Source organism: Falco biarmicus, chromosome 1 (assembly GCF_023638135.1).
Source record: "Falco biarmicus isolate bFalBia1 chromosome 1, bFalBia1.pri, whole genome shotgun sequence".
Taxonomy (NCBI): domain Eukaryota; kingdom Metazoa; phylum Chordata; class Aves; order Falconiformes; family Falconidae; genus Falco; species Falco biarmicus.
Window position 1 is genome coordinate 74,839,890 of NC_079288.1, and position 20,427 is coordinate 74,860,316.

The following is a 20,427-nucleotide window of genomic DNA, read 5'->3' on the forward strand; positions in this document are numbered from 1 at the left end:
TGTCTTGAAAAGAGGAGCTAGGAGCCCTTGGGCAATAGATAAAACTCCTCCTCCCTGTGCTCCTCTCGGATTCCTTCTGGCGGGGCAGGACTGAGCCCTGCAGACACTGACGGTTAAGCCAAATGCGAATTGTGTCCCTGGTGCAGGTGGGAAAGATCCGGCGGCTCCTGTCTCTGGTTACCAAGTTGCCCCCTGCAAGGGCACGTGAAGGAGCTGGAGAGGCCATGCCGGGGACCGCGTCTCTCCGCTCCCCTGAGATATTTCCATGGTTCAGGACAGCCCTCTGTACAGCGTGCTGCATCTTGCTTCCCAGAAACGTGGCCTGTACTGCATGAGTGCACGCCCTGAGACCCAGACAGCTCAAAAGCTTTCTTTAGCATTGCTGAATATCCACCAAGACCGACATGGGTGCCGTGTTTCTGTCTGTTCAGCATGTGCAGGACTGTACATCTGATGGGCCTCCCGTCCAAAGCCTTCTGGAGGTGAAAAGAGGGAGGGAATTGTGCCCCAGAGTCCCTTTCTGTGTCAAGCTTCTTGTTGAGGTGATGGGGACCTGAGGTCCCAAGTGGAGGGAACCTAGAATCATGGAATCATTTAGGTTGGAAAAGACCCTTGGGATCAACAAGTGCAGCCATAAACCCAACACTGCCAAGTCCACACTAAACCGTGTCCCCAAGTGCCACCTCTACACGTCTTGTAAATACCTCCAGGGATGGTGACTCAAGCGCTTCCACTGGGCAGCCTGTTCCAATGCTTGAGCACCCTTCCAGTGAAGAAATTTTCCCCAACAGCCACTGTCATCCTCCCCCGGCACAACCTGAGGCCATTTCCTCTGATCCTGTTGCTTGTTGCTTGAGACAAGAGACCGACACCAGCTTTGCTACCGCCTCCTTTCCGGTAGTTGTGGAGAGTGAGAAGGTCCCCGCTGAGCCTCCTTTACTCCAGGCTAAACAACCCCAGTCCCCTCAGCCGCTTCTCGTAAGAATTGTGCTCCGGACCCATCAGCAGCTCCGTTGCCCTCCCCTGGACACGCTCCAGCACCTCTGTGTCTTCCTCGTCCTGAGGGGCCCACAGGTGAACACTGTAGTCGAGGCGCAGCCTCACCAGTGCCAAGTACAGGGAGATGGTCGCTGCCCTGGTCCTGCTGGGCACACGGTTTTGGATACAAGCCAGGATGCCCTTGGCCTTCCTGGCCACCTGGGCACGCTGCCGGCTCGTATGCAGATGGCCGTTTTCTGCCCCAGGCCCTTTTCTGCTGGGCAGCTTGGCAGCCGCTCTGCCCCCAGCCTGCAGCGCTGCGTGGGGTTGGTGTGACCCCAGCGCAGGCCCCGGCACTGAGCCTTGTTGAAGCGCACACACTTGGCCTCGGGCCATTGCTCCATTCTGTCCAGGTCCCTCTGCAGAGCCTCCTGCCTTCAAGCAGATCAGCTCTCCCACTCAACCTGGTGTTGTCTTCAGACTCACAGAGGGTGTGCTCAATCTCCTCATCCAGATTGCTGGTAAAGACCTTAAACTGAACTGGCCCCAGTGCTGAGCCCTGGGGAACACCACTTGTACCCAGCAACCAAGTGGATGTAACTTATTTACCACCACTCTTTGGGGTCAACTGACCAGCCAGCTTTTTACTCAGTGAACAGTACACCCATCCAAGCTATGAACAGTCAGTTTTTCCAGGAGATGCAATGGGAGATAGTGTCAAATACTTTACTCAAGTCCGGGTAGACAACATCCACAGCCTTTCTCTCATCCACTAATTGGGTCTTCTTGTAACAGAAGGCCATCAGGTTCGTCAAGCAGGACCAGACTTTTATAACACTGTTGACTGTGCCTGATCATTTGGTTGTCCTGCACCTGCTACGTGATGGCACACAAGGTGATCTGCTCCATAACTTTCCTTAGCACCAAGGTCAGGCTGTAGAGGATGTATTGGAGATGCTGAAATGGCAGTAGAGGTAAGGAATAAAATTGGTGATAATATTGTGTCAGGTTGCCAAAATACCTTAACGTTTGTTCAAGACTGGAAAAATAACTCAAAATATAGCCTTCATATCACAGTGCTGCTTCTTTTTAAATAGCCTCAGTTACTGAGAAGGTTAATGTGACTTAGTTTTTAGGGGACAAACGTGGAACATGCATGCAAAGAATCAATTATTTGTACCTGATAAACCAGCAGACACTGTAGTAGAAAAGTGAGAATTTGGAGAAGAGCTGGCATGGGTTTTGTGAACGAGAACTATGACTCAGATATCTATCAGAGTTCTCTAAAGTTTCAAGAGGGCCTTGGACTTTCAAAAGATACCCTGGAAGGGCCCTTATGGAAGGGTCTTAAGGAAATTAAGCTTCCATGGGAGGAAAGTGTAGGTCTTAGGATAGCTGAAGCATTAGAGGAGAGGTCTTAGGTTTTCATTCCTTCAGAGAACCAGCTTGTCTGGTGAATAGATTCATATCAGGGTCTTAGGTGTCCAACTTCATGTTTGATACATCGCTTACGTTATTCAGCAACCTGTACTTCATTCAAAAACCAGGTTATGTAAATTTGAAGAGGAGAAGCTATAACAGACTTATAAAAGTGATTTGGGATCCTTAATTTTAACAGTGTCAGACAGCTAGCTCTTTTTGACTGATACTGTGGGCTTTTTTCCCCTATCAGTATCAAACAATGGCTGTCAGCTCTTGCCTCCCTCATCTAACAGTTATTTGTCTTGGATGTAAATTCTTTGGGAGAAAAATGTTGCCTTTCATTGCTTGGCTTAGTAGGTCCTTGATTTTGCATAGCTCCTAGATGTGGCACTGTCATAAATACAATGCAAAAGTGGACACAACCTCCCTTCTTCCCTCAATGCATGAATGCCAGTTGTTTTCAATTCACTCTATCTTGTTTTTTCTAGTGTTATGCTAAAGAATTTATAGAATCACTCACTTTTACAATACTAGCCCTTTGGAAAAAATAGACTAGTGAAAGGCACTTAATTTTGAGCAAATCTGAGATCTGCATTCTGGGACTGAAACAGAAAATAGAAATTATGATAAATGTTGTTTCATGGTGAGTACAGTGTAGAGTTTTGCCAAAACGATTCCTACTTCTATAACTTTTAAAGCATCTTTAAACATTTCCCGGGGAATTTCCCAAGTTGCATGTGAACTCCATCTGGCAGGAATTGGTTGCAACTCCCTTCCTCTACGTTACCTTTACATTTCTGCCAATTCACCAACTTCTTCAAGATGTTTTCACCTGTACCTGCTACTGGAGCCTCCTTTTTTTCCTTTGCTTCCTTAGTTCCAAGTTATTGGCACTACAGATCTATGAAAGAACAGTAAAAATAATTGCTTTTAGCCTAAGACTCTGATTAATGATCATTGGCTAATAGTAGTTAGCATTTAAGATTTGTGCATGTTCTTTTTTTAAAAGTCATGGCAAATGCTAGGCAGTGCAGTTTTCCTTGGCTTGTCCAAAAAACTGTTGTGCTAGGATGTGGTATATCAAATGCATGAGGTTAAGAGTATGTATGCAAGCAGTGAGCAGAGCTCAGCTGACCTCCAGTACCTTGCCAAGCACAGGTGACATAATTTTGTGGAGTCTCCCTTCTTAGAGATGTTCAGAAACCTCTGTACACAGTCCTGGGGCCTAGGCGGCCCTGCTTGAGCAGGGGAGTTGGACAGGATGGCCTCCAGAGGTTCTTCAAACCTCAACCGTTCTGTGATTTTATGTCTGAGCCCTTAGCCCCAGTTCAGGCTGAAATGTTTATGTATGTGTACCTAGTAAGGGTAAAGCAAACTGTTGTTAATTTTGTACCAACAACCTAAATGTCAACATCCTTGATTTATAGGAGTTTGTCTTTTAAAAGCCTCTTCTAAATTCATATACACCTATGGTTTTTTCTCCGCCTTGTTTATGTATGTAGTTAAACATTTGTATGCTTTGACTGGTTCAGTTGGTCTGTATTGCAATTGCATCTAGAAGTGAGGCCCCATTTTCTGGAGGAGGGAGACAGAAGAGCAAGGGTGATTCCTGCCAGCAAGCTACTGGGGTTTTTTTGTTCTCTTCCTCTCAGTTCTGTTCTTAAAGTGTGATTTTGTACATGTATTCTTATTGTTATGTATTTTCTTTCAGTATATCAAGAAGTTTTACAATGAAACTTGGGAAAGAAGATACGGTTTCTCAGTGGATGAAGGCACACTGACTCTCCTCTGGTCCATAACTGTTTCTATTTTTGCCATTGGTGGCCTTGTGGGTGCCATTATTGTTACCCCAATTGTGAAGTTCTTTGGACGGTAAGTGTGTTGGAAAACTTTTATTTTCTAAAGCAGTTTCTCACTTAGGCTCTCTAGAAGGCTTTACTTTTCTTTTAAAACCCTCTTCAACAGAATGCAAATTTAAACATAACATCTTCAAATTATGAAAGCTCATTTCTAAGAGTTCTGAATTTCCAAGAGTGTTTTTTCTAACCCTGCAAGGAGTAAGTAATTTTCATAAATGTATGTTTTTAATATCATGGATTTAAGGATGAATTATAATGACATAAATATGTCAGTGTTGGGGAGTTCCCAAAATGGCATAACTGTATGTAGCTTAAAAATGCCTGTAGTTACATCAGCTTATTGCTATTTGAAGTATATTCTCTGGTTCCTACATACATACATTTACCCAGAGTATGCTTGTTTAGTTCACATTCATACATAGAGACTTGGTCATCGCACTTGAGTTCTTAGGGTGTGTGGGCTGGCTATTTGCCATGCCTTTGAAGTACAGCTCTTTAGTTAACTGCAATATGATTTATTTTAAAGCTGTGGTATAGGTTTGGAATTGTATACATTTGGATATTTTGGAACTCCACACAACATCGAAGAGGCAGTGTTTGTTAGGCACTTGTTGGTCTTATGGATATTTAAGAATAATAACCTGGTGTGATATGAATATGACTAGATCCAACTGTTGTGATGCTGGTATCTACATAAAATATGTTTCCCTTTTAGGAAATGTACTTTGCTGCTCAATAACGTGTTTGCGGTGACAGCTGCATTGTTGATGTCCCTCTCCTTGTTAGCAGGGTCATTTGAAATGCTCATACTGGGCCGAGTTATAATGGGTGTTGATGCAGGTAAGCTTTTATCGTGCTGTACATACCTGAAATGCTTACACAATGCATGATCCATCTCTTCTCCCCCAGCTAGATGTTTCTTTACTTTAAAGAGGCATTTCAGGCACTAACCACACAGATGGGGACAAAACAGCAGACTAAGAAGTTGTTGGATCCCATGCTAATACCAGTAGGATTAAGTGGAAGGTTTGGTACATCATCATTTACTCCTAGCAACATGGTCTTACCCATTTAAAAGTAAACCATGGAGGCAATGCTGCACCAGAATAGTCTTGCAGCAAGCAGCGAGGGTTTCAGCAACTTCACAGATTGCTAGATGGTGAAAAATATTTACCTAATGTGCAGACAGACTTAATGAATTTAGATGGTTTTACACTCTCAGTGTAATTATGTGACTAAACAGTGGAAAGTGCTCTGACTTTTGCATCGCTATGCCCCATTTTTGGCAAGCTTTGGCTATGTTAGTAAGCACAAACTATGGTTGTTTGAAAGTGAATGTGTCTGTCACAGGCAGTGTGAAGTTCATGGGTAATTTTGGTGCTGACTGCTAATTTTTGTCTCAAATTGCTACCAAACTTCTGGAGCTGTGTAAATATTGTCAGTATAATGTATTTGTTTTCTCCTTGCTTTGGGCAGCATTCTCACACTGAATTTATGCCTGCTATTAAGAGTTCATTGCAGCTGTAAGCCTGTATTGAAAGGAATGTCTGCTAATACCGTTTACAGTAAAAACATTTCACCTGTCTGTGTCTGCTTTCTCTGCCTGATGCATTGGGGTGTTTTTTTTTCCTTACCTGTACCAGTGCTAACTTGATTTTGCTTGCTTTGGGATGAGCAAATTTAAAACATGTGTTTTCCAGGTGCTGCTCATCTCTGAGTAACCTTTGGTGCATTTCATCAAATAGCCTACTCGCATCACTGTAGATCTCTTAACAGATAATCAATCCCATGGTCATTAAATGGTGCAAGAGTAATTAGACATGCGGAGAAGATAATTCATATTATCTGTGGATAGGTATAATTCTGTTCTTTGCCTGTTTTTGTGCCACTCTTGTGAGCAGATTAGCACTTCAACTTCCTTCAATAGATGTTTGTTTCATACCTGACATAATGAAAAAGCGATTTGATGTAATATATGGGCTTTTTCTTCCTTTATAGGCATTTCTCTGAGTGCCCTTCCCATGTATTTGAGTGAAATATCTCCTAAGGAAATCCGTGGTTCATTGGGTCAGGTCACAGCAATTTTCATCTGTATTGGTGTTTTCACTGGTCAAGTTTTGGGGCTGCCAGAAATATTTGGGCAAGTGAGTATTTAACAGATGTTTTCTGTGAAAGGACACAAGCATGCTTAAAGTGTTACATTTTCATATTTTGACTGAGTTCCTTACAAAAGTGCAAACCAGAAACATTGGGGTTTTGTTTTGAAACAGTTTGAAAAGTGGTTTCTTCTGTGTCTTTTAAAAGCATGTGTGTGTGACTGAGTTTGGTAGATGTGGGATGCAGTTTTAACAGCTTGAGCAGCTTCTGTGTGTGTATATACGCAGATGTCATGTGTGTACCCTTCTTGATATACATTTATTTTTGCTGGTTTATGGTTTCTTTGGGCATTGTGAAAGTGCTTAAGAGTTTTTTGTGGTTTTCATTTGTAATTTTTCAATGTGAGACAGAACTGGAAAAGGCTTGGTTAGAGTTCGTGTGAGGACCTGAATAGGAAAACTCTTGCTCAATGATTGTAGTGTTCCTTGTAATGCCTCTTCCTTTTAGACTAAGAGGTGGAAGAGCAGAGTTAATATGTACCTTTATGGAAGGAGATTATCTGTTCTGATACAAGAGGTTGTCTTGCTTTTGTAAACTGAGATTAACTTGTTGGCCACTTGATGTCGTCATTACTCTGAATAAAGGAAGTCAAGGTTTATTCGGGATGGCATTTAGAAATGCTTTTCATCCGGAGATGAATCTTCAAGGCAGTGTGGAGGAAATGTCTGCAGCAGTCCTCTCACAATGAAACCTGGAATAAGAATCTCTTCTGACAGCCAGCAAAAGTAGTAAACTGTTGAAAAGTGAGGAGAGCTTGTCCTCCTGGGTCCATCCAAATTCAACTCCTTGTAAATACACAATACCATCCTTTCTGACACTTTTTATTTTTGTCTGACTGGCTCTCCTATACTGCCCCTTTATCCTTGGGCTCACTTACCCTGTTCAGCTCTCCTGATGGCAAATGGTTTGATTAAATGTATCCTTTATTGAAGGGCAGATTACTTACTTCCACCCCCCGCCAAAGCAACGGATTTTAGGAAAAAGCTTCAAATGCCTTTCACTGACCTTAATTGCGTGGCTTCTACAGATGTCTCTTCTCTTGCTTTGAAAGCTAGTCTGTTACAAACAAGTGTATTAAATGTCAAGAGGCTCATGCAATTTTCAGAATTTATGTCAGGCCTTATGTAGTAGGGGTTTTTGTTTTGTTAGGGGTTTGGTTTGGGTTTTGTTTTGGTTTGGTTTGTTTTTTTTCAAACATGCATACACTAAAGGTGAGGTGTCATGCAGTTTCTTTTTCCCCTGTTAGGTCTTTGGGATATTTTGAATAGGAAGTACTTATTCCTTGGTTTCAGCTCATTCTTGTTCTTTTTATTTCTCTTCTCCCCTTCCCTTCCTCCTGACTGTTGTCTCTACCAAATTACTGAGGTTGCATTTGTCCTTCTACAACCTGCTGTAGTATGCAGTTAATTAATACTACACCAATAAAGATAGCTATTACTTTACGTAAGAAGAAATACACTTTATCTGTAGAATTAGTTCTTTTCAAGATGGGAAACATCAGCATGTAAAAGGAGCAAAGTTTTGGCTGGTGTGAACTAGCGTATTTCCAGCAAAATCATTGGAACCAGCTTGAATTTTCCATTTGGGTATGCGGGTGTTTTTTCCTTTTAATACGTTAATAAAATTTAGCACTGAGGGGAAACCTCAGGCTGTTTGAAAGATGATTTCTAGTGCAGTTTTAGCCTTCTCTGAAGGTTTTGTCAAAATTTCTGTTGTTTTCAGTCAAGCCAGGATTTTCTTCCCTAGCTTCATGTGGTTCCCACTGAAGTCAGTGGGCAGTTTGCACCAGGAACAGCAATCATTGCCACAGAACATTCCTACAGAGGGTATGTGTGATAAGTTCACTTCTATTGAAGCTGAGAGGTGGCAAACATGGTGTCCTTTAGTCCTTGCAACACTTTCTCTCCTCCCCAGCAAACACCTTGCTCCAATTTCTGTCACTTTGATTTGATCAAGTTCAAAAGGAGGTTCAGGATGTTTGCAGGCTATTTTCTAGTTGTCACCTTCTTTCTGATTGATGTCATGACTTCTGTTCACTAATGATGTAAAAGCTTCTTAGCAATTCATTCTCGTATTATTTGATTTTTTTCCCCTCCCTTTTCTTCTGTTGGAGAAGTCTTTGTTGCATTTGAAGTGAGGCCAGTATTCCAGGTCCACAGCCACCATATTTTGGAGACAGCTATGCATTCATGGTGTATTATTGATTTCAGCTATAATTGGGAAGCAAACTTGTTTTTCTCAGAAGCCTGAGGTTATTTGCGTTATACTTAAGCCACTCTGTAATAAGCCAACCTGTGGCAGTGGTATAATTCTGCCTTTGTAAAATTCATGAACTGTTTAAAGCAATTAGACAGGTAAGTTGTGATCAGTAAGAGCTTTTTGCCAGTGGTCACTCTTCTGCACAACTACTTGCACTAGCATGTGGAGAAGCACCTTTGTCAAGTTTGTCTAACAATGTTCAGCATTTTAATGATCGTGTAAAACCTCTCAGGAGTATTTTTTGTTGCTCTGTGGTTGGTTGGTTGTTTCTATCAGAATTTGTTGTAGATAGTACTAATTACGAATACTTGTTTTCTGTCATAGTTTTGTAACAATTTTCTCCTAAGCTCTGTCATGTAACTATTACTTGTAACCTTAGCAAGTATCTAAGACTATATTAACCATGGTAGCTAAGCAATGATGGTTTTGAAGAAAGGAAGGGCAAAGACCAAGCTGGAACAGGAATGGACATGGGGAGGGCTGCAGGTATGGCTGAGATCCTGTCTTGTAAGAGGAGGGGACAGCAACATTGCTTGTGTGGCCAGGTAACTAGAGGGAATTGAGAGGAATGGACTGCACCATGTTAACACAAGGAAGAACTGCATAAGGAATAAATAGCTTAATCTCAAGGACAATATGACTACAAGAATAACTTGTTATAAATGCTCTGTGAGTAATTGTGTGCTGAAATTAAGCAGAGTGATGTTTGGAACAGACTCCTGGCTGAAGTAGCTTGAGCAGAAAAATTTAACTCTTACATTGGAGCTTGATGCATTTGTCTGGATTATATGAGGTTATTGCCTTCAGTGGTTGTGTAGAAGTCTCTCCACAGAAAAGGAGAGTGTTTACATCAGCTGTGGGACATAGCCTTACAAGCATTTATTAACAACCTAACTGATAACTTCTTCCCATACTGAATGCAAGAGTGTTCTTTTAAATGCAGAACTGTCATAAAAATAGCTCAAAGCACTGTTACTTGAGGCAATACAGAAAGTCCTTACTGATTTTTGTATCAAGTAAGTTAAGGAGACCCAATTTTAGCAATTCTTTATTTATGAAGACCAGCCCAGGTGAAGCAGGAGGTGTATAGGCAGCCCCAGGTTTGGTGCTGGGGGGCGATGGTCAGCTTTGACTGTGCTACTGTCTTAAGGCTGGTTGGCCGTTTCCTATTCCTTCAGTCTTCCCAAGCTTTCTGCTGGAAGTGCTGAGGGTTGACAGTCTTCTAATTTCTTTCTAATACTTTTCTCATGCCAGTTCTGTCAGCTTACTATTCTTCTGGTCAACTGTTATTGATCCCTTAATATCTTCTCCTTTCCCTTCCCTGCACCCCCCACGCCCTGCCCGCCCCCTGCTGCGGTGTGCTTTGTTTCTCCTCCCCTATCACTTGTGATCTTTCCATTTCAGGTTAGACTTCATCTCCTTTAGTAAAACAAGCTCTTCAATCTCTTTCTCACTCTATGTGCCTTTCTTTATAGTCATTCTGATTTTAAATTTGAACCCAGGAGAACAGGATTATACAAATAACCCAGATGAAATGATACTTCTAAAAACAGAACCATATGAAATACTTACTTCCTGGTTTTCCTGGAAGTGTTTTGGCTGAAGTATTACAGAAATGCATTTACTTTCTTTTTGTGTGTCATGCCACATTGACACGAACTTGTCAAAACTAGTATATCCAGTTTTAGAATGATAGCACAAAAGAGCAGATGCAGAAATAATATAATAATCTAATAATGATTGTACAACTTAAATACAGGCATTCCTTTGGATTCTGAGTATATAGACTTTTATTCTGTTTGTGTCCAAAGGTACTAATTTTAGTGTTGAGTCTGAAGAAGGTGTTCTGTTAGCATGCAATGCTTACTAAGAGTGATTACCTGAAGGAGAAAAGCTGCAGTGGTGACAATGGTCCTCTGCTGCGGTGGTTTGATACTCTTACTTTCTTTCCTCTGTCTTAATTCCCTCCCATCCAACAAGTCCCAGCAGTGCTTTTTATTCAATATTCTAATTTTGTAGGACATAACCTACAGGAAACTGCATCTACTATGTCTCTGTTGAGGTTTGGGAAATTACACAATGGCAAAGCTGGTTGGTGATCAGACTACACCGCACGACTTTACATGCTTGTGACCTGCTTCTCTCCACTACCCTGACTGCTGACAGCAGTGTGCTTGTTTTCATGTGCTAGCATCTTGGTTTAGTCTTCTGTAAGCCAGGGCCCTTAAATTCTTCAGGAAGTCATGGCAACTCTAGATTACAATTTGGTGCTGGCCCACAAGTGTGCAATCACATTATCTGCTGTAATGTGGGCACTGAATTATTGCTACTGACTACAAGATTATGTAATTTGAGACATTTTTGGTTGTATAGCACATGCAGCTGAGTATAATTGAATAATATGGGGTACAGAGGGAGCAGCAGTGGTCAGAGATAGGAAGTGGTTCTTCAGGAGAAAAGGCTCCTGTATTTGTATCCTTACAAACATGCTGCTTTGGGGAGCCTATTATAGTATATAATTTGCTAGTTCTTACTAAGATCTTAAGAGCAAAAATTAGTGTAGGAGAGAGGAAAAGTAAATTAGGAATTTAGCTCATCGGTTCTGGTCCCCAATTATTTTTTCTTTGAACAGGAGTTGCCTACATTTGGAGCAAGAGTTTGAGGATGTGGTTTCAAGTACTCCTGTAAATGCTGTAATATTGAGACAGACTTGCAAAAGGTGACTCCAGGTTACCCTGGTCCCTGCCGTTCCTCTGGACTGCCAAGTTTGTATGGTGTTTCTCATAAGCACAGAAGCAAAGCTTCTTTATATTCTTGAAATGAAATGCAAGCCTCTGAATTAAGGACTAGAGCCTTCCCAGAAGAGTGTTTTAAAACCTCTGCTAAGGATTCCAGAGACATGTTGGTGCTTGTCAATTGCTGCTCAAATCTACAAGGGGATGGTATCTGCTAAGAACAGCTCAGAAAAACGCCCGTACAAAGAAAGGAACCTCCAAATATGATCAGGGCAGAGGGGAAAGAAACAAAACCAGAAAATAGAACAAGAAAACATTTCAGCTCTTATTCAGGTAATCACTGACTGCAGCAGGTGTTTGTATGCCTTTTGGAGCCTGGATTGATTCTGTTATCTGGATGGAAATCCGCCTGCACTTCCTGCAGGCTTGGTGCTAGACACACCAGTTAAGAATTGCTTGAGGTAGTGATTTTGAAGATGGCAATCCTTTTTAAAATATTCTCTGGGTTCCTCTCATCCAGCAATGGGAAATTTCTTTCATCTTTTCACAGTAACACGTAAGGCACAGAGTTTCTTACTGCTGAAGCAATTTCTGTATCATTTGTTGAGGCATTTGCACTTAATTACAAGCTGTGAGTTGCTGATCGAGGGCATGGAGGTCACCTCACCCAATATGCAGCCAAGGGAAGCTGCTGTGCAGCCACCAGGCTAGAGATACATAGCCTTGGTGGTGCTGACAAGAAACGCTGCCAGGACCCTCTGAGTTGTTGCATATTCATAGTTCAGTAGTCCCCGTGGGAAGATAAGGTCTACTTTGTTACACCAGCCCTGTTGGTGGGATGTAGTGAGTGTTGATATATCTGTAATGGAGACATTAAATGAGGTGTTCTGTTTATATCTTTTTTGGACCAGCTGAGATTATGTATTTACTGAAGATTATAAATCAACTTTTTATTGGTTCCCCTAGACAGACACAAAGGTATTTATTCATCCCTTTTCTGTACAGAACTCATTAAGTAATACATCTGAAGACAGCTGTGAGTCTTTGTATTTGCCAATGAGTTTCAGTCCATGAAAGTTGTGCTGTGAGACCTCAATTCCCAAAGTTTTAGGACCAACACATGGCTGATTTGCCATATGTAATAGTCAAATGTTGCGGTTTTGCGTTTGGGAAGGAGAACATCCTGCATGAGAGGCTTTCTCTGAATGCGAAAGTGGAAGCATAGTTATAGAAGAAAGAAAACAGTGGATACATATATATTTATTTATTTTTAGACATTGTTGAACAACAAACTTAATGACAAAGCATCTAATGTTTGGATAAAAGTTTGTCATCAGTGAGGACCACATTCTCATAGACAGCTGAAACAGTGCCCACCTAGCTTTTGAGAAGATAAGATTTCTATGTAGCAGTACTCTGTTTAATTAGTTAGTTGGCAAAGCAGTAGACAAACTTTCATGGTAAAGGAAGACTTTGAAATACCATGGAAGTTGAGAGCAGTTGCATATAATTTGTCAGACTGTTCTCCTGATCCTCTGAAACATAGTTAACACATATAACTGAAACTGAAGCATCTGTAAATGTTGTCTATGTATTTAAGGTTTGACTTTTTGCTGCTTTGTCAGACTTACAGAGGTGGACTTTTTCACTTATTATAGTTGACCTAATAACAGGCAGTGTCTCTGATCCTCATCTTGCCCTGCATTAATGGGACTCTGCTTCAGATGTTTATAAGCAAGTAAACATTTTAGATTTGCCTGTCTTAGTGCTTGAGTATCTGATAATATTTATATGTGTGTTATTAAGCAATAAATCTAAATTTATTTGACCTGTGACTTCCTTCCCAGTGTGCTTCACGCACTGGGGAGACAGTACCATTTAAACTTTTTTGAAGGTTCTAGATGATTAACATTTCAGTTTTAATTTCCATTGTCCTTTATAAAATCACTCATTATTGCAAATTCATGTCCTAATATGTAAATTCGTCCTTTACAAATCTGATATTAATGCTGTGGAAAATCAGTCAAGCATCATAAGGTAGTAGTATCATATTGAGTAGTAGGGTGTATTTTCTAGCCTTTTGTTTCTTCATTTGCTTTTGAAACCACTGGAAAAAAAAGAAGAATCAGGACATATATTCCTGATCAGTGTTTTGAGGGATTTCTTAACTTAAAGTAAATATCAAATCATGAGATTTTTTTTAAAAAAAGTTTAAAACAGATCTGTTGCCATTTAAAAAGTGTCAAGATTAAACATGCAATTGTTTCAGTTGTTTTTAAAACAACAGATGTGCTTTGGGGTTCTTTTAAATATTTTTCTTAACCTTAATATATCTTAGTCTAACCTTTATAACTTCAGTTTGTCAAAATATGATCACACAGAAAAGGAATTGCTTCTAATGTAATTTCTAGATGCCGTGAGGAATTTTGCTTCACCTCCTGCTGCAGCCTCAGGAGGATGCAGGTCTCTGGAGTTGTGTGTTGCATCTGCCAGCCCCACAGGGACATCTGAGGTACCCTAGGGCATCAAAATGATACTGTATGCTCATGTTTGAGGAACTGAATTTTACCCTCTTCAATTAGTTTATTTTACTATTTTATATTTTATTATTTATAGAAGTTAACCTGAGTCTAAATGCATAGCTGAAAGGAAGTTTTATCAGAAATTATAACTCCAACATACCTCTAATACTTCTTTCTAAAGAAGCTCAAGTATATATGCTGGCTGCTGATCGTAATCAGAATTTGAAAGCTCGCCGTTTCCCATTGCTTTTCTCAGAAATTTTTGCTTTTCTCAGAAATGAATAAGCAGTGAAAACAAATTATGCCGTTTAAGTGTGCAGTAAGAAGCTAGTTACTCCAATAAACGGTTGGACCAAAGCGCCTCCTGGGAACTTGTAACAGACACTTTAATTCTCCTTCTCAATGTGTACAACATGATCTAACATGCAATTTAATGAACAAATCATGGGATTTGGACACCAAGCACTTTCAAGGCTGTTTTAAGTCCTGATCCAAAGGTGGTTTTCTCAGTAACAAAAACCTGCTGCTGACTTCTTTAAGTTTTAGATTAGGGTCGTACAGCCTTAAGTCTGGTAACATTTTGTGCTGTTTAATACCTGGGAAGATATCCAGACTTGAGTAATCTTGTTGTCAGACCTGTATCTGTAGTAATGATGTATAAAAATAAATACACATGTGGGTGTAAGAACAGAGGTGAAATACGCATGCTATCTGGGTTGCCTCTGTTTTAAACGAGAAAGTAAGCAATCCATAACACTGTTATTAAAACACATTTTGACAGAAGTGGGTTACAGAAATGGTCGTGCAAAAAGAAAATTGTATCCAGCAGGGATGCAGCTGTGAGACGGGGAGGTAAGTGCACTCTGTGGCCAGAGGAGGTTGTAGGGCAGTGTCTGGATGGGCACAGGGAAGGTGAGAGGAAGGTAGTTGCCCTGCGCATGAAGCCTGAGATAAGAAAGTACTCGTTTCTCAGCTGCCTTATGATCGTCACCACTGTGCCATACCCTTGACTCAAGGAAGAAAAGACAGTTCTAATGCTAAGGAATTGGTTCCATCTCAATGCTTTTTCAGTCCTTGGCCGGAGGCTGGTGAGGTTCTCTGTCACCTTTAGGTGTGTTTTATGTGGCACAGTAACAGTTTAACAGAGAAATGCTGGACTTGTGCAGTCTTCCCGACTTTGCACACCCACATAAGTCTACGCAGTCTGTTATGAGTAGGGATGTGATTTTTTTGTATGGCAAATGGAATATTTCTGTGAGACTGACAGATGTGACACAAAAAAACCCAGAGACCTGCATCTTTCTGGGGTTGCTGTGGGAAGTGAGGCAAGATGCTTCATGGCATCTGGAAATTATACTAGATGTAGTTCTTTTTGTCTGTGTGTGTGCATGATTATATGTTCCTGCTTTTTATAGGAACATGAAAAAGAAGAGCCTGCCAAATCACTAGTTCCTGGACATTTTGAGTATCTTGCATTGGATGCAAGAGGGCTTTGTCTCTGCTCCCCACTTATAAAATGAGTAAAATATGTCATTTGAAATGAGAAAGGTATTATACAATAAAATCACTGCTGTTTGTAAAGTGTTTAGCACTGTAGTAAACCCATCATAACCACCACCACTGCCACAGCCCCCAAGGAATTAATTCCAGAATTAATATTTAAGTACTATTTAATAGTGACTGGTAAATAGACCTGCTCACTGAGACATCACAGGTCGTCCTGTGCACTGAACAAGAAAAAGAGAGAGTATTTATGTGTATAAGTTCTGCTGCACATTTCAAGCAGTAAAGCTAAACAAGCCCTTGGTAGCTCTGTGAGGCAGCGTGGCTGTTACGCTGGGGTGCGAGGTGGGGCTGGAGTTCATGGGGCAGTACCATGTGCTACCCTGTGTGCAGGGTGCTGCCTAGGAGGAGGTGTCTGGGGCTTGTGTTTGGGGTGCAGTAGTTTCCCTGTGGCTCTAGAATGGACAGGAGGCAGGGATGTGGGAAGTGTGCCCTGGGGCAGTTGGGATCAAGGATGCTCAGCTAGACGTGAGGGTCTCCACAGCACAGAAGACCAAACTTAGGGTAACAAACAAGAAGCCTGACTGTGCTGTAGTGGTTGATACTTGCATGGGATGCATGTCCAAATTATGCTTTTGAAATAAATAAATAAAATTATTTAGAGAGAGAGAGAAAGAGCAGAGCTTTTGGCAGTTGTGTATGTCTGTACTCAATCTTTTTGATCCCGTCATACATGTTATACTGAGATACTTAATTGCCCTCACTAGATCTTTCAAAAACTGAGTGCCCACATACAGGGCAGTACAGCATTTCTTCCCATCTCTGTTGTATGACCCCGTCAATGACTCAGTTCTCCCTTTGAAATTTTTTATATCAATGTGTATATTAGCCTTTTCTGTGTTGTGTATTCAAATTCTATTAAATTCTTCCTAATTAGTGAAAATATTACATGTAACTGATGCTTAAATAGGTAATATATGAACCAGTAGTTCAGCTGTCAGCAGTGCCTGTAAACATTTCCCCATATAAGTTTCTTTTCCATCTTTTAATTGTTACAGTAAGTTCCATTTTCTGCATTGTAGCTGATGGTTCTCTGACATGGTAACATTCGCTTTACTGTATTTTGGTATAGCTTAATCTCATCTCATTTGCAGTTGATAAATCCATGTCATGCTTTATCCACCCCACCTCCCCCCTTGTATTTCTGCAGTTTTGCTCTTTATTATATCAACCTTTGAATGAGTCTGTGGTTGTCAAAATTGCTCTACTATTTAACTGCCTTTTGTAAATACATCAAAACTGTGTTTTTTATGCTCCAGCCTAAGCAAATATCCATAATGTGACAGTTCAAAATTAAAATTTTACTGTCTTGACATGTTATTTGTACTGATTCCAAGCAAGTGATGAATCAAGTCCCCTGTAATTAAAATATTTAATGTTTTTTTAAGTTTTTCCTGAGATAAAATGGGATGTGATTGTTTTCAATTCTCTCAGCAGTGCCTGTGTGCTTCTCCTTACTGATGACAGCTGAGATGAAGTGTTAACGTGTCTTCTAAATCACACCTACACTGTCTTTTGCCTTTACCTTATTATTGTTTCTGAGCATTGTCCCAGCTTATATCCTGGTCTGTTCCTTCTTAAAGACATTAGGGAACCCTCCTCCCCCCTGCTTCTTTTACTTCTTTTTATAGGGTCTAGTTCAGCTTGATTTTCAGCAATTTTTTATGGATCTTTTAAACTCATTTTAGCCCTTTTCTGTAGAGTGATGAAGAATTTGAACGTGGATAATGTAAATTAAGAAAAAGGCAAGTAGAACACATGTTCTGTAGTGTTAAACAGGTGTCACCTGAAAACTTTTGATATGAATGGAGAAGTTTCCATTGACTTCAGTGGCTTACTGATCACTCATACCAGCAATGGCAAGTGGGAACATATTTATGACTGTTTACCTTAGGGTTTTAAAAGTCAGCATAATAAAAAGTAAATCAGAAATCTTTCATAGGAAATGAAGGAAGCTCAGTGTCTTGTGGAAGTAGAGGGCTTTTTATTAGACTGTCAGGATTTCTTATTTATTGTGAAGGGTAAGTTCGGAGGTGCAGTCTTGTTCATAGCTTTTTCCAAAAAAACACTTTCAGAAGAGTTATTTGAGAGAAATGGACCAACTGAAAAAACATACACTATGGGAGACTTTAAATGGCATATAAGCATATTCCAAGTAAGTCTCCATAAGTAGGCAGTGTTCATAATAACAATATACAGAGGATACTTTTTTTTCCGTAAGAAGTGTCCTTGACATTATGGAAAGAAACTATATATCATATATAAAGAAAATATGATGTGCTGATGAAAAGTAAGTTTTTAATCTAGAAGTATTGTAAGAAATTATCATGCTGTATATATTTTTTTATATGGTACATAGCAAGTGTGTTTCATAGAACCATAGAATTGTTTGGATTGGAAGGGACCGTAAAGATCACCTATTTCCAACCCCCCTGCCACGGGCAGAGACACCTTCCACTAGACCAGGTTGCTCAAAGCCCCATCCAGCCTGGCCTTGAACACTGCCAGGGATGGGGCATCCACAGCTGCTCTGGGCAACCTGCTCCAGTGCCTCACTACGCTCAATATGTTTATATTATAGGAAATTACTCCAGGCAGACACAGACTGAAACTGATGAGTTATACTGCCTGTTTTCTTAGGTTATTCTTCACAAACAGATGCTTACTTTGATTATGTCATTATTAACTGTTCTTAAAGTCTTAATCTTAGTTCAGTTTTCTGGTTCTTGAAGTAAGATTTAGGCTCATCTGTTTATAAACAGACTGTTAACCGCTCTTGATTCTCCTGTATTAGGTAAAGTTCTCCACTCAACTGCATTAAAAAAAAATAATTGGGAATGAAGAAACAGGATCTTGAAGTCTTCATGGTAATGGAGGCTCTTAGGAAGACTAATAATCTCAAGCTTTAGATTGTTCGAAAAAATCCCTTTCTCAAGTTGTTTTCCCATCCAGGAGTTATTTAAAAAGAAAAGATCTCTATCACTTAAAGGGCAAGTGAAAAGTTTGATTAGGAGATAGCCCACATATTCTGCCTGGGACTTGTTCAGTTATCTCAGGCCCAGGTTCAGGTTTGGGGCTTGGATTATGCCCTGTACCATGTGGTACATGGTATTTTAGACATTGCTGAAGTAGGAGTATATAACATAAAAACTATCAACAGAAAACAGTTTGGGGGCTTTTGACCTTTGATTTGACTGTGAAAAAATAATATTGAAATAAAATTTATCCAGCTCTGTTTAGGGAGATACGGGTTCTGAATAAATAGATTCATTCTGATGAAGGGACAGGATCCAAACCCCCAGTGCCTCTTGCAGCTCAGTCAGCAAGGATGCAGTGCAATCTGCCTTTGATCTAGCCAAGCTTTTGAAAATGTGCTAGACGTGATTCCTGAACAGTAGGCCAACTGAAGTCTCAGCAGGCTTTTCAATTAAGAACCAAGTCTGAGATTAGAAAACATTGAATTTAATAGATGAATGCTGAACTTGGAGAAAAGGAGTATAACATTTCATCTTGGCATTCAGTTGGAACAGAAGGTATCTTAAGAACAGGTTGAGGGCCATTTTGCAGGAGAAAATAATACTGCTGGCACCTTTCTCCTTCAGCTACTTTAAAGTATTCTGTCTGGAGAGTAAGCCCAGAGCCAGATGAGCTCTCTACTACCTTTCCCAGCCTTTTCCTGAAAGAGCTTTGCTCAGGTCGCTCTCTGTAGCTGGTTTTAAATAATGAATGCATTTGAGGATGTTAACAACTTTGTTTCAGTTGCTTTCAAAGAAAATTATCAAAGTCAAGTTGTATCTGAAATCTGCTGTGAGTGGGGATGACTTGTAGAATAGTATTTGAGTACATATCATATTTTTACATGTATAGTTGTTAATGCTGAAGGAGCAGAAGAACATTTTATGTATTGCTGTTTTCCAGCTGTCTTGTGTGTGTCTCTTCAGCCAGTTGATAGCTTGAATTCTGTCTTCCTTGGCCCTTGAGTAAGGTGATCTGAAGGGGAAGTCTTCAGACTGCTTACTAAGCTCAAGCAAATGACATTACTCTGCTCATTGACACAATATGTTGAATGATGAAAAGTTAACACTAAAGCTATTTTTCTTCCTAGTGTCACTGTGGGAGTGTATTACTGACTTCTGTTTGCATGTGTTTACAGGAATCTCGATGGCCTTACTTATTTGGAGCAATCATTGTTCCTTCATTGATACAAGTCATGATTCTGCCTTTTCTTCCTGAGAGTCCTCGTTACCTCCTACTTGAAAAACATAACACAAGCAAGGCAGAAAAAGGTATGAGGTGTTACTTTCTTGCGACAAAGGCTGTTTATGGTAGGGGTGCAGGCTAAGTAAATTCTGCAATCACAGTAAAAGCAGAACTGTTCCAATAGGAGAAATTCTCTTGGGAATTATTTTTCCCTCACCTTTTTTGTTTGTCTGTGTGTGTGTAAATATGACTGTTGCTTTGAATTTTTTTCTAAAATAAATTCTCCAACAAATTAACCTATAGCATTATGTGATGCAAACCCAACCAAATCATCTTGCTGTTGTGTGTCAGCCATTATGTGCAGGGTTCATTTGGGAGTGAATGGTGATTCAGTCTTCATGACTCTCCCTTCTCTACAGTTTTTACAGTTTGGCTAACAAAACTACCAATTCTGTTGCCGGTTTATTTTCAGTAGTCAGTGTGTTTGACCCTGTGCTTCTGTAAATCAATAACCTTTCTAGGTCTAATAAAAACCTTATACACCTATTTAACTGAAGCCTTCCGATGCTTCCATATGGCTTGCTTTAGTTTCAAAGTCACAGACCAGAGTGTTTTGTTCTTACTTTAGGTTCTATCTATAAAAGAGTTTGCTTATGTCATCACAGCTACTGTATACTCTGCCCCAGTAAAATTACTATGATCAGTTTGAGTTCCAAGATATCATCACATTAT

General features: G+C 40.3%; 1 protein-coding gene across 3 annotated transcripts in view; it reads left to right on the top strand.

The window, feature by feature from the left end:
- SLC2A9 (solute carrier family 2 member 9) overlaps nt 1-20,427 on the top strand; it is a 105,546-nt gene that overhangs the window by 17,354 nt on the left and 67,765 nt on the right. For all 3 annotated transcript variants that reach the window (XM_056350561.1, XM_056350546.1, XM_056350553.1), the window contains 4 exons: nt 4,112-4,272; nt 4,975-5,099; nt 6,258-6,403; nt 19,649-19,781. In XM_056350561.1, coding sequence (XP_056206536.1) covers nt 4,112-4,272; nt 4,975-5,099; nt 6,258-6,403; nt 19,649-19,781 — 565 coding nt within the window. The remainder of the gene's footprint in view (nt 1-4,111; nt 4,273-4,974; nt 5,100-6,257; nt 6,404-19,648; nt 19,782-20,427) is intronic.